The sequence below is a fragment of the Mycteria americana genome, chromosome 3, assembly GCF_035582795.1.
Source record: "Mycteria americana isolate JAX WOST 10 ecotype Jacksonville Zoo and Gardens chromosome 3, USCA_MyAme_1.0, whole genome shotgun sequence".
NCBI classification, from domain to species: domain Eukaryota; kingdom Metazoa; phylum Chordata; class Aves; order Ciconiiformes; family Ciconiidae; genus Mycteria; species Mycteria americana.
Genome location: NC_134367.1, coordinates 21,791,269 through 21,806,175, shown reverse-complemented (window position 1 = coordinate 21,806,175; position 14,907 = coordinate 21,791,269). Strand labels below are relative to the sequence as shown.

The following is a 14,907-nucleotide window of genomic DNA, read 5'->3' as shown; positions in this document are numbered from 1 at the left end:
ATCACTGGTTTTTTTGCCTTTTTTTTTTAAATAACCCAGGTACTCTCACTGTCTCACAAGAAGCATATCCACTAGGTAGTAGGTTTATCTCAATTACATTTTGCTTTGGAAACTTTTAGCTAGCCAATTCACATGTGCTTAAAATACACCATATTATTTTGAATAGTTTTATGTTTTTAATCAAGTTTTTGTGGGATGTCAGATCACTGCCTTATAAGGGTTATTACAACACTGGCACTCTGTCATCAACATTGGAAATTTCATAGCAAGTATTTATGTTATTTGAAAAGGTCTTTTCCATAACAGTTTTCCCCTTTAAAATTATTCCTCTTTAAATTCTTGTGAACTGGTTTTATATTTATTCCATAATAGAATGGATGGTTCATTGCCATATTTACGATCATCTGACCTTAAAACATTGTAATGTAATGAAGATCCATGGCTCTATTTATAAGTTTTCAATATTTACCCAGTATTAGCTTTCTTCTAATCTTCTGGAATTGTGCACTTTTCAATTTTTTAAAATTCAAAATCAGTAACAAAAATCTATCTATAGAAAAAAAATGTGATGTTTGACTAGCAGTCATACAAAAGGATAGTCATAGCAAATGATATATGATTATAGGATTGAAATAAGTTTGTGTAAATGATCTTGATTATGACACTTGATTATGCTCAGCTTTTGACATTTTATTTTGCAATTTGAACATCTTTAAAAGTAGGAAGTTTTTGCATTTTTTAAATGTAGCTCTTATTAAAAACCCTGTTACGTAGGAAACGTTTAGGTACATGTTAAATACCTTTTTTCAAAGTGTCCTTTAACAGGAATATTTGAAGCTCTGTAATAAGCAACTCTACGAACTATAAAAATATAAATACCAAGATTATTACAATATGTTATGCAAATAGATTGCTTCATAGGGCTACAAACTCAATTATATCATCAGTATTATAGTTGGAAATGCACTTATGAACCATATAAAAATACACATTAGTTATAGTTGAATGTATAAGATGCCAGTAAATAATACCTTGCTTGTCTTTTATAAAATGGCTAAAGTTATCCATGTAGTGTATTTGTATTTGTTGTCCAATAGTGCTGAAGCAATCTAAACTGTCAAAATATTTATTCCATCATCCCTATGTGATGGGATATATTGGGATAATTTGTTTACAGGGTGTAAATATAAGTGGAGAGAAACATGAATTAAATAAGCAGAGAGGATTTATGTCATAGAAAATGACTCTTGGGAATAAGTCACTGAATTTAAAGGTAGAGACATACTCTAATGCAGATTGGATATGAACTTTCCCAGTGCATATGATAATTTTGATCAAGTTTTGATGCAGTTCAAAATGAAGAAAAGAACCTATGAAACAATTTGAATTAGCACAGATTTCAATAAAGCTCAATTATATAATCTGAAATATAAACCTTTTGATATAAATCAGGTACCATGTGTCATAATATAATAGTTTTCCATTTTTAGCACAGACTGGTGTAGTGTAACGTTCACAGGAAGAAAAGAGAGAAATTTTGAAAATGTATGAAAGTATTCCTTTTTTTACCATATGCATTAGTTTTACCCTCCTAAAATGAGACTGAAATTTATGATTTATTATATTCCCCTTTCCCCTGAGTCAATATGAACATATGTCTAGTAAAGTGAGTGTTAGAAAAAAAGCTAAAAATAACTTGTTAATATAAGATTATGGGCTTGACTATTGAAATCAAAATTTCCATTTATCTGAATTAGGGAAATCATAAAATACCCGATCAGGAAGTATACATATAGAAGTAATCTCATATATAATTTCTGATGTACAGAAAAAGAAAAAAAAATTATCTTACATGTTTGGGAATTACTGTTCTAGGTGGTGAAGGATGACATTCTATGCAGTACTGTTCAGCATGTTGCAAAAAAGTTCCCCTCAACTCTGTAATTATTGTCAACAGATGAAGTGCTATTATTATATTGTCAGGCACCAAGATTTACACATTAATGAAATGTCAAATTCAGCATACTGTTAAACATATGACAGGTTGATGTAGAAAAATATTGATAAATGTTTATCTTCTTTATGCACTTAAACATGAAATGCAAGAAAACCATTTGAAGCAGACTATCACTAAAAGTCTTCTGGCATATGCTGCAAAAAATTGGTATAGGTCTGAAGATATGGATTAGAAAACATTGACATTTGTGATTGAAAAATGAGAATAAATATCATGTGCATACATGATAGCAGTTAAAGAAGGTAAATTGGGTATGAAAATGCACATCGCAAAGCTCTTCATATAGTTTTCTCATGAAAACGTTTGTCAAAACAAAGCAAAAGTATGTAAAAATTTCTGTTTAGGAAGAATATCACTTCAGTGATAGAAAAACATACTAGAAGTCTGCATGCGCAATTCACACACAAGTTCTGCTCTCTGTGGTAAGGAATTAAATAAGTGCCCATAAATTAGTGTTGAATGATACTTTTAAACTGAACTTGATCACTCAGATTCTAGGGTACCTTTGAGAATTAGTTTTTTGAAGTAAAAAAAAGTTTAGAAACATCTTCTATGCTTATTCAGATATTGTGTTTTCACCTAAATTTATGTTTTCTACAATTTTTTAAAGCACAGAACTGTTACACTTCGTAGACAACCAGTTGGTGGCTTGGGCTTAAGCATAAAGGTATGTATAACTTCTCATTTCTTCTTTTAATTTTCAGTACAAGTAGTTCACTTCAGTCTTAATTGAGATCTCACGGTTAATACGCATCTTTTACAGGGTGGTGCTGAGCACAAAGTGCCTGTCGTCATATCAAAAATATTTAAAGACCAAGCAGGTAACATATATTTGTGTTATTTACTTATATAGTACTGTAGTATATGTGGGGTTTTTTTGAAAAATTGGATGTTCTTTAAACTGAGAATTAAAACATACGTATGCTTATTCTTTCAGTCTCACACTATCTTTAAGCCTTTCTATAAATGTCCAAACGGTCCATGTGCCTTTGTGTTGAATTTAAAGTATATAATCTTTTCAAGTCTTTAGGACCTGTATTTGAAATTTTAGTGGTAAGTAATAGTTTCAGAAAACATATTTTTTACTACAGTAAGACAGTTGTGTTGTAAACAAAATATTTAAAGTTGTGTGTGAAAAAAACCCTATGACATAGGAAATCTATTGATGTACTTAACTTTAATAGCCCAGAGGATAAAAAAATATAAACCAGACATATTTTTTTCCCCACACAGTAATTCACTGCTCTATGGTATGAGTAACTATGCCTAGTTGCAAACAAAGAGTGATTTGTAATGTTTATTATGGATAACACAAGATCTAAATCAGTGTAGTCTAACCCAGTTAGGTATTACACTGACATTTATCTAGCAAAAGGTACCTTTGGGGGACCATGTCAGACCTTGGACTGATCTTGGCAAATTGGAGAACTGCTCTGGAAAACAAAGGGGCCCTTCAGTAAGGAAAAGAAGAACCGTTGCACGTGGGTGGGCAGTGCTTTGCAAGGTGAACTAAGGGTCTTAGCTGACCAAAAACAAAGTCATATTTTCTTCTCCGGTGGACATGGACATGGGGACTAGTTTGTTCTTTTCTTTGCTGAGACATTCTTTCACATATTTGAACACTTGTCATGTTTCTATAATAAGCTTCTATGTGTTTCCTCTCTTCTCTAGAGTAAATCTACCCATTTCATGTAACCTTTCCTGCAAGGAAAGACAGAGCACTGCATTGTGACCCTCAGTGCATGTCCTGCTCCTTAGAGGACTCAGAGCCACTGACATGATCTTTTGAACTCATCAGCCTCTCTTCCTGCTTTCCTGCACATTAGATAAAGCACATTAGCTTGGCACCATGTTCAGCCTTGTGCTTTACTAGATCGCAGGCTGTGCTTGTTTTTCTCTTCTGCATTTTCTTCACTGGGTCCTTATTTTGCTTGAAATGTAATACCCAAACTTGGTAACCCATTTTCAGCTGATATCGAGTGAATATTGAATGGATTGGCTATGCCAGTATCCTGTTGGAAAGACTGCTTCAAGTTTCCTGTGTACAGTACTTACATATATTTCAGTATGATAGTTCTTTTTATGATATTGTTTCTGCAGTGAGGAAGAGAAGGTGTTTTTATGTCAATTGTGTTATTGTATATGGAACAATAATAGGCTCCTTGAATGCACAGCATAATAAACCATACTAAGAAAATAAATACATAATAATAAAATGAATATAAGCATTCAGGTCTAAGGAAAGTAATTCAGGAAATTAATCTCCAACAAGGAAAGCTATCTCCTGCCCTCTTAGGACATAGTACTTTTAATCAAGGTTAGTAGTGAGCTTGTATATAAAATACTTACATGCAACGTTTTGAACATTGTAGGTAGTTTTTAAAAAACTACAGTTTTTGAGTACTCTACATTTGTAGAGTAACAAGTGCAACAACAATTTTATGGGGTCAACTGTTTACATCAAATCTGAAAATCTCTCCTCAGAAGGTACTTGTTTTAAGGTCTTGTAACCTTTTGTCCAAGGAAGCTCCAAAGTGAGTAGCGGTTATAACCAGAGGCAGTGCTCTATCACAGTAAGCCCAAATGCTACGTTCCTGGCTGAATCAGTGAATGGCATGAAGACACTGACACACCTGGCAAGGTATGAAGAAAGTAGTCTATATAGTATCAGTTGCGCCACTGGCTTGAAGAAGAGAATCTCAGCCCTGCTTTCAGCATCTGTTGGGGTTGGGTCAGGTGAATTCCTGAGGCCTCTTCCAGCCTGAGTGATTCTGTGACTCATTTAGCGCTGCAGATGCTAAAGATCAGATATATGTGATATAAATGCTTTTTGTGGCACGTTGTTTCCTGCACTCCCATTCTGGTTACTGAATGTCTGTGCAACAGAAAACAGTTTGGAGTTTTTTGTTTATTTGTTTCTTCTGGAAAATGAATATTTCTAAAAAGCATCAAAAGATTTTGAGAAAAATTTTGGAAGTCCAGAACCTTCTTATACTGCAAGTCTTTTTCTTTTGATATGATCTCAAAAATCTCGAAGTGTTGCTGTTATTCAGTATAGGAAAAAGATAATAACAAAGGCTATTCACAGCATTACTTCAATAGTATCATATTTAATTGGTAATTAATAATGATGAAGAGAATATGTCCAAATTTAACTCACAGATGACCTTGAGGGAATATTTCTGTTTTAAGATTCTAGTGCTATAATGTTAGAGGAAACAATCTGGTAATATTATTTAAGGGAAAATAACAAAGGTTTTCTAAAAATATGTGCATTCTTTCTCCCCATATATATATATATATATATATATATATGAATGCACCCTATGTATACTTAAATATATATATTTATGTATAAAAGGATATCTGGAAAAATATTAATGTTGGATATAATGAGAGGAAATGTTAAACATGAGGGAGAGATAAGATTCATACAGATTTATCTCAAAGTAAATTTTGGACTGAAAATCTGTATGTTCATAATGTGAATAAATCACTAATGGACTTTCATTATACAAGGTACTAATAATGGTGGAACTGATAGGCTAGCTTCAAAGGTGGCTTTGAGTTAAGCAGTGAGAATAGTTGCTGCTTCAAGCAAATATACTGAATTAAAAAAAAAGTTGTATCATGCAGCAACATTTGAAAATACATCAGTTACCTGATAAAAAAGGGATTTCTTATCAGGAATTTTACTATGAGGGATTTTACTATTTTCGGTCCTTGAGTAAAATATCCGAACTTATGTGAGTAAAGTTCTCCTTACTGACTAAATTACTGATTTCCTAAAATGTATGATAACTTGTGATACTTTTTGTTAAATTTAATGCCCGTTATATGACATCACTGTAAAATCCTATTTCCAACCTTACTTTGTTTAGATACAGTACTATCTTATAGTTCCAAAGCTAGAAGTATAATAGAATAAAGCAGTTGCTTCTTTTTTTATATCTTTATAAAGTTTGTGCTATCCTAAATAATGTAATTAGTCAGCTATCTTTGTACTCTTTAAATTTTTCAAATATAGGAGAAGTGATTTTGTTGGTATTGACCTAAGCAGCAGCTGAAGGCATTTGCATTTCAGTTGTTGAGATAGGATGAACATTTCAATTGTATTTGATTTCATTATTCAACACAAGCACTTCTGTAGCAACAGTGGTAATAAATACTATTCTTACAGTTTTGACTGGCTTAGAGACCTCTCAGCTGTGATCACTGTGTTTATAACTTTCAAATTAAGTTATCCTAGATCATTCTATTCAATAAGACTTTCCTGAACAAGTTCACTGAAACATACACAGAAACTCAATTCAAGAGCATAGCTTTACATTTCTGAAAGACAAGGTTAAGTGGTCATACAGTGCTGGAGACTAATGTCCAATGTATTACAAATCACAGTAAAGAATGTCCTGAGTTTTTCCTGAGTACATGCCCTCCTCAACAGTATTAAGTAAGAGCAAGTTTTGCTAATGCTAATGACTCATCACTGAGTTTAGGCCTTTTACATTTTTCTGTAGATTCTGTCTTTGAATCTAACAAAGGTTACTTTTTTTTCATACCAGCAAAGCTTTTGCCAAAGTTAATTTCAGAGGAACAAGAGTCCTGTGCCAATCAGAGTGAGAACAAGTAAATGCAAACACATTTATAAATTCAAAAGTAAAGTGATATAATTAGCTACAGAGTAATTTTAATCCCATAGGTAATTATTTCACTTCCAAAGCAAGGATATTTTTCTCCTACCCATATGTCAAATCATCCAGTGGACTCAGCATATTAGCAACATTACTAATAATCTCCCAGATTATGAAAAGATACTATTGATGTTGAAGCTTCTCAGTAAGATTTTCTAGGACTAATTTATGCTTTCTCTAGGGTTTTTTTTAATGTAATTTAATACAGTATTGCTTTTCCTGTATTTCCCTTTTGAAACTGGCTTAAGATAGGGTAAATCATTGTACAGTAGTTGGTGATTTGCTAATAGCTTCTAGGTGTGTATTATTGTTATGTATGTGCTATAATTAGTAAAGACTGCAGTAGGTTTACAGTCAAATAGATGTAGAGTCCTGTTCTCAGAAGTGTGTAACTGAATATCCTGAACTTTGAAAGGAATCAGATCATTCAGGCTTACTTGTTGTACAGGGAATCCGTAAGATATTTTGTCAGATCCATTAAATATACTTTAAAGAATCCTTATACACAATGTATGGGTAAAGTGTACAAGCTTTCATCTGTTTACATCTTTTTTTCTGTTACCTGTTAGTCCCATTTTTAATTACTAAAGAGTCTTTATGAACTTGCGGAATCTAAAGGGTGGAGACTGTAAAAACAAGTGGCCATTGAAATCTAACCTCATCCTACATACAAGTGACTTACTGCATATAGTATTAGAAATTCTAATTGTATAAACACCAAGCAATCAAATTTCCGTTTTGTGTTGCAGAATTATCAAGTTAGCAATCACATTTTGTTGCCTTGATGCAGCTTTCCATTTTCACAAGACCTGCTGTAATAATCTGGCTACTGCTGTGAGCTCTGCTCATATCTCATATAGCATGTGGATTCAGACAAGCAGCAACGGTGAAACAGAACAGTGGGTTCAGCTCGCTAAGGCGTGATGAAAATGGTTAAATGAAATTAAATAAAGCCTGGTAGAACAGGGATAGTTTACATTTTGCCAGTTTCAAAAAAGGTCCTCTCTTGAGAGGCAAAATTGGTTAAAACCTTAATTTGAAAGCATTTTCCCACCTTCTGTGATAAAAGGTGACTTGTATCTCACATTCTGCTGTATGGAAAAATCTTCTATTTTATGTGTTTAGTACATTTCTGACTGGGGATGCCATATACCCTGGCAGGATTGGAACGAACTCAGGACGTTCAGCTACTAAAACACTCTTGGCTTAAAACCATGTGCTCTGCAAACACAGACTGTGTCCAAATATCACCTGCCTGCATTCAGGGCCATCTGTTTGGAGGACATGGTGTCAGTTTGATGAGGGCTTTTAACAGTTTCACTTACACGCCAAGCAAAGATGGTTTAGTGTGGAAGCATATGTGATACTTCCCCCGTAGGTATTTTTTTCTGTGTTGACTCTGGTCATCCACAGGGGTGGTACAACTAGGGTAACCAAGCCTAGGCTGAACAAGTTGGTGGGCATGATGTGAGATTACAGTTAAGCTGCACAGCATGGTTGTATTCGTAGCTGATGTTCTTCATCCCTACAGCTGTACTCACCTTTGCTTCATCAGCCTTGGAGATTCATTCCACTGAGCCAGCAAGGTCAAGATTAAGGATTAATTAAGCCCAGATTGGGGTATTTGCATTTATAAGGAAGTCAGAATGGATCAAAAATTTGCATTATGCCTTATGCTAATGAAGGTGAAGACTGAACATAAGGCCATCTTTGAACATAAGAAAGGCCTCATTTGAACAGAAGACATTTGAAGCTGGATGGTATTTAATATTTGTACACTGTTTCCTAATATCACTTACAAATTTCTTCAATTTTTTTTTTTTAGGATTATTCATATTTTCTGTCATTAATTTTTAGTTATCTTTGCCAGTGTTATTCTTCGTTATTTCTGGAAAGGCAGTGATATTTGAAGATAGCATCTACTCACTGTTCTCTCTTGGACTTATGCCTCCACCTCTAAATTTATTTTCAGAAGGCATAGAAGAACATTCTTAGCATTTTGGATTTCTTTTTTTATTGTTGCCTCCTCAAGACTAAGCAGACCGCAAAAGGCAGTACCTCTTAATAGAAAGGACATCTTAATGAACTGCTAAAGATCAGTCAACAAGTAAAAGGAAGGTACTTTGATCCCTGATTCAGGAAAGTATTTTTATTCAACCTAATAGTTAAGAACATACGTAAGGTCCAATGATACAAATATCAGTCATTGTGTATTTAGTGAGAAACATATAGGTAGATGAATTCTTGAGTTGTGATTCTAGAACAATTTATACTACTGAGATTTGTTTGAGGGTTAAATGCTGAAGCAAGAGACTTAAATTATTGACCTAAATCTAAAGAATTCTTTGGGTAGAAGGATGCAAAGAGTTACTTTTTAAGTGTTTATTTAACTGAACAGGCATATATTTAAAATCAGATCTAGTAAATGTTTTTCAGATGGTAATGTTTTCATTGTTACAATGAAATGCATATTTTTATGCATTAAAATTATTCATAAATAATTCCTGGACAGAAGAAAATTTGGGATGAAATATTTGTAAGTTTCACTTAGAAATTTTGTTTTGTTGTAGAATTTGTGGGGGTTTTTTAATAGGATTTAAGAACTTGATGAATCCAGAACTCATTTTTACAGAAGAAACCAAAGCATTCCCATTTTAGGTCAATTTGAAATTTGTTTTCATTCTTTTGGTTTGGCTAAAAAACAGAAACAGTGAATTAGCTGTCCAGCTCTAGATTTAGGCAGTTGCTTGTGTACTTTCCCAAAATGGGGCTTTATATATATATACATATATGTGTGTGTGTGTGTGTCTAAAAATGTGCGCATTAGGTTCCTAACACCAAATAATGCTTTTCTGTTAAGTGTGTAAAGAAATTGTATTCAAAGAGTATATTAATGTTCAAATTCTTCTTCATGCATGTGAAGATCAACTTTCATTAACAGATAATTAGTTTTGCTGAACAGCTATGTTAAAATACAAAATGTTTCTGGAAATTGTATTTCAGTTCTGTAGGGTTTTATGATTAATATTCTCTTTGGAAGGTGCATTTTGCACTTTATGAAACAAAAATGTAGATATAAAATCTGAAAAACATTATTTGTAATTTCAGTGGACCTATAATATTATGGTTATCATTCTTATACTCTAGCCAAATAGAGAAAGGTATGAAAAATACATTATATTGTTTTAGTTGTCATCTGTTCCAGGTAGCAGCTGAGTGAATAATACTGTGGCCTTAGGATGCCACTGACGTGTATGGTTTCTGTTCTTTCTCCCATTCACCTACCTCTGATTGACAATGTAGTTCCCTTGTGAACTGCAGAAATCTAATGAAATAGCGCTTAATGTTACTATTTGAATTTGTTACCACTACAGTCCAGGCTGAAGAAAAAGGTTAATGATAATTACTCCATGCAGAGGAATTAGAGAATTATATAGTATGTTTTCATTCAGATAGTACGGTCAGGAGTGAACTGCCTGAAGTCCCTCTGAGGATAGATGGTGTTTTGGACTTTGGATTTGGAACTTGCTTTTACCACAGTGCTTTGGTACAGAAACTGGAGAAGCAAGCAGCTAGACAGAAAACATCTTTTAACTGTAACAAAGATTCCCATTGCATTGAAAGATACTAATTAAAATCAGAGTAAAACTCATTCAGATTATTTTGAGGCTGAAGCAGTCAAGAATCATGCAGAATATTTGATGGAAAGAGCAAATGTAATGACTCTTCTGCTTGGAGATAATGTCACATGGAATAATATGAGAAATTTAATAACATCTTTTGGCGATTTCAGAAAAGTTCTATTTTTGATCTTTTCACTGTTCTTATCTTTCCCTTACTGGTTTCTGAACTAAAGACTTTTTAGCCTATTTTAGGAACTACATCTCTTATTTTCTTGTAACTCATTTAAAGCATGTATTTCTGCTACTTTTGGCATCCCCCCGTAGTCTCCAAGTTTGTTTTCCAGTTGTCACCTCTGCAACATTTAAAACTTTTTGGCATACTATAATAGAATTTAATGGAAATTTAGTTACATATTTTGGAACAAATGATTGAAGATGCCAGATTATAATTTATTTCCTTATATAATGTTACCTATTTATAACTTGTCTAACTTTATGTTATTCAGCTCAGAAAGCCTTTTACATGTGATATTAATCATATGTCTATTAGAGCTAACCTTATGCCTTAGAATATTGCAACTGTGTGATCAGATTCATCTTCCTTTACATTGTACTACATTCCTTTGTCAATTTATTCACCTAGTGATTAATTTAAAAATGCACACGACTATTTTTACCTGAAAAATATTGTAATAATTCTGAAAATATTATCAAGTTTAGACTGATTATATACATAGAGTACCTAGAGCTTCTAACACTACTAACCGTATTCCTAGAAATACTGCATTTTTACAATTTCAAATAGCTTTTCACTGACTCTTAATGGAGTGTTAGCTATACTTGGCTAGTAGAACTTTTTTTTTAAACAAAATGTAACTTATTCATAGTTATAACTATTGCATTTGCTTCTTAATTATTGCTACTTATTTCTGAATTCTGTCCACGTAAGATGCACAAGTATTTTTACTTTTATTTTCAAACTCAAGGGACTTATTAGCTGTGGTTAGGCAAGTATCCCAAGTAATAAATGACAATAGTAATGTAGCACTTTCAAATATTCTGAAGATAGATTTTAAAAAAAAATCTGCTTTGCTTTTCTTGTAGTCACATCTTAGTTGTCATGACTTTTCTTAAAAAGGCAAAATTTTAAAGTACTTATACTATTAATGTTCCAATTTTGTTTCCTTACTTTGAGAATTGATATTTTTCTATAAAGGCAAAATCAAATTATGAAGAACTGATTTACTAAATGCATGTAAAACTGGAAGTATTTTTCTCTAGTAAGACTTCATAATGATAACCATTCCCGTGGGCACCCTCTGCTGCAACATCTACAAGCTAATCTGAGCTACATTAGGCGTCTTTCCTTAATTAAAGAGCTAACCTGTTGTGTCTAGCTTTTCTTCACTGAGTTCATACTGTAATGTTACTTGTTTGGAAACACCTGCAAGAATCACATTGCCATTTGGTTTGGCTTTAAGGATCTTGCATTGAGACATACAAATACCTGGACTTCTGCAGGAAATTGAGACCGTCTGAATTTTTCTCCCTTGTTTCCTAAAGCAGGTCTAAAGTATATTTAATCACAGTGTATGCTGGTACTTTTTACAGGTCATGTGATAAACTGGCAATGCAGCTCATGTCACAAACCTGTTTGCAATCAGAAAACCATCTAAAAGCCTTTTAATAATTTTTGCTTAAGTTACTGCTAAGAGTTAGATGGCTAGAAATAAAACTGAACTTTAAAACTTCTTTCCATACTGTCTTTAAAAGCACATTTAATTAGAAATAGTGTCATGCTCAGGACTTTTCCAGATTCTAGTCTTCTCAGTTTTGGTATACATGCAGCCATTGTCCCCACAAGGTCAGTAAAAAATTGCAAATTTTGGCTGTAGCATAGGCTCTCTGAATTATTAGGCAACATTAACAAAAAGGTATTTTGAAATTGGCCTCAGAAGACAGTTATAATATCATCTACCTTCTAAAAGTCATAGCAGGAAACAAAAGGATTTGTTTTTTAAGGTTAAGGTTCCTCAATGCCTATTGGTATGCTTTTGGGATTGCTAATTGCCCTTATGCATCTTCCTCATTTTACTTTTTGGCATATATAAAATATAAAGCAGTATTTGTTTGTAATAAAGCTAAGTTTATCCCATTAGTAGTTTGCAGTGAAAAATGCTAGAAATTTGTTGTTACAGTAGTTTTCCTTTCAAGTTGGATTCAATGCTAGCCGTTGACAGAAAAATGGTTTTATCAGTAGAAGATTCTAGTGAGCAATATGTTCTGAAAACCTATTTTTTGCTGAGGTCATCTAAAAGGAGAAGGTGAAGGAGCAAAGCCAGTATCAAACACCTGTCCGCAAAACAGATTCTGCTCTGTAACATTTTTTCCTGTTCAATATTGCCTGATTTCTTTAGAATTAAAACATTTAATTTGAAAAAAAGGTAAAAGTTTTAGCAACTCATGTCTTGTGTTTTCAGTGTGCTTTATTATTAACTGTAAAATCTCCAGTTTAAGCTAATTCTGTTTAAAAAAAAAATACCATAAAATGGTCATAATTCCAGAAATAATTACATACTTGCTGATCATTCAAGAATAGATTAGGGTGAGAATGGGGTGAGAGAATTGCCCATAAGGGACACTCACACTGAAAATTTAGAGAGAGATGGAAAATCACAAAGATAAACAGATACAGATAAAGTGGAAGTGAATAAAAAAAACCAATAATGCAACAGAGAAAATCATATTTCGTTACAACACAATACTAGATATGCCACTAAAAATAGGAAGTATGTATATGGTTAGAAATGTCCATCACTTCTGGTTTTTTTGCAGTGGAACCTGACTTGGTTACCTTTTTCCAGATGGGATTCTCCTATCCATTTGTAATTTTGAGGGTTGATTCTTCTTAATTTCCCTGGCAAGTTTTACTCAAAACTTCTAAGAAAATCTATCTGTTCCCAGTCTGTTGCTCCTCATGATGCTTATTCTTTTCTATGAATACAGTTCCTGTATCACTGTTGCTCCTGTAGCAATGGGAATTAGAAAATCAAAGACCAGGTTTCTCTCAGCAAAAAGATCCAGAAACTGAGATGGGCTGCATAGACTATGAAGGATAATTCTCATGAGAAGAGTCAACATCTGAGAATTAAACTAAATCCTGTTTTCATTCAGAATATCTTTATTTACAACAAATACTTACTTAATAGGTTAATGTTATTTCAAATTAGTGGTATTTTGAACAAATACGCTAAAATATCTAAGCATATTAAATATATTCCTGTATGCACCTTTGCAAATCACAGAATTGTTGAGGTTGGAAGGGACCTCTTGAGGTCATCTGGCCCAACCCCTCTGCTCAAGCAGTGCCACCCAGAGCCAGTTGCCCAAGACCATGTTCAGATGCCTTTTGAATATCTCTAAGGATGGAGGCTCCACAACCTCTCTGCACAACCTGTGCCAGTGCTTGGTCACCCTCACAGTAAAAGAGTGTTTTCGTGTGTTCAGATGGAATTTCATGTGTTTCATGCTAATTGCTTCTTGTCCTGTCAGTGGGCACCACTGAGAAGACTCTGGTTCCCTCTTCTTTATCCCCTCCTGTCACGTCTTTATACACATTGAGAAGATCCTCCTGACCCTTCCCTCCTCCAGGCTGAACAGTCCCAGCTCTCTCAGCCTCTCCTCACATGAAAGGTGCTCCAGTCCCTTCATCTCCATGGCTCTTCACTGGACTTTCTCCAGTAAGACCACATCTTTCTTGTACAGGGGAGCCCAGAACTGGACACAGCACTCCCAGATGTGTCTCACTGGTGCTGAGTAGAGGGGAAGGATCACCTCCCTCCACCTACTGACAACGCTCCACCTTATGCAGACTAGGGTGCTGTTTATGAGAGCACAGTGTTGACTCATGGCCAGCAAGTTGTCCACCAGGACCCCCAGATCCTTCTCAATGTCCTTTTGGTAATAACAGCAGTACTCGTGTGTACCCAAAATACGAAGGAGTCTACAGTACACTTTGTAAATCAGTCTTTTCCAGGAACATGTGCAGTTGTTAGGAGTTAAGTGCCTTTCTCTTTCTCAAAGCAAATGCCGTTTCCTTTCCAGTAAATAATATCAATGTATTTAACAGTAGTTTCTAAGACATTATGAAAAACAATAATGGTATCTTCAGTGAAATAAAGCCAGAAATTAAGGTCACAAGGTGGCATGGAATTTGGCTAAACTATTGAGACAAATATTTCTATCACTGTAAAAAGTGATAAATCATCTCAAATTCCTCATAACTTATGCCAGTTGCATCTCAAATAGCATAGTGTCTTCTGGAAGTATATTTTTGCTTACATTCGTGGTAAGGCATTAGTTTAACAACTAATTCATGTCTTGCGCAAAACTTACTGACTCAGAAAACATCACTTTTTGTAGCAGCAGTTATTTTATCAGTTTCTTATCCAAGTATTCAGCCAACCTAATCCTGTCTAGTTTTTTTGGAATCTAATGCAACTACCTATCATGTTATGGTAAAAAGTTTAATACCCAGATTGATTTTATAGCAGTGTAAGATCAGAACTTGCAGTGT

General features: G+C 33.9%; 1 protein-coding gene across 1 annotated transcript in view; it reads left to right on the top strand.

The window, feature by feature from the left end:
* SNTG2 (syntrophin gamma 2) overlaps window positions 1–14,907 on the top strand; it is a 318,555-nt gene that overhangs the window by 146,111 nt on the left and 157,537 nt on the right. Inside the window, exons 3-4 of the mRNA XM_075497273.1 lie at window positions 2,628–2,684; window positions 2,781–2,838. Of these exons, the coding sequence (XP_075353388.1) occupies window positions 2,628–2,684; window positions 2,781–2,838 (115 nt within the window). The remainder of the gene's footprint in view (window positions 1–2,627; window positions 2,685–2,780; window positions 2,839–14,907) is intronic.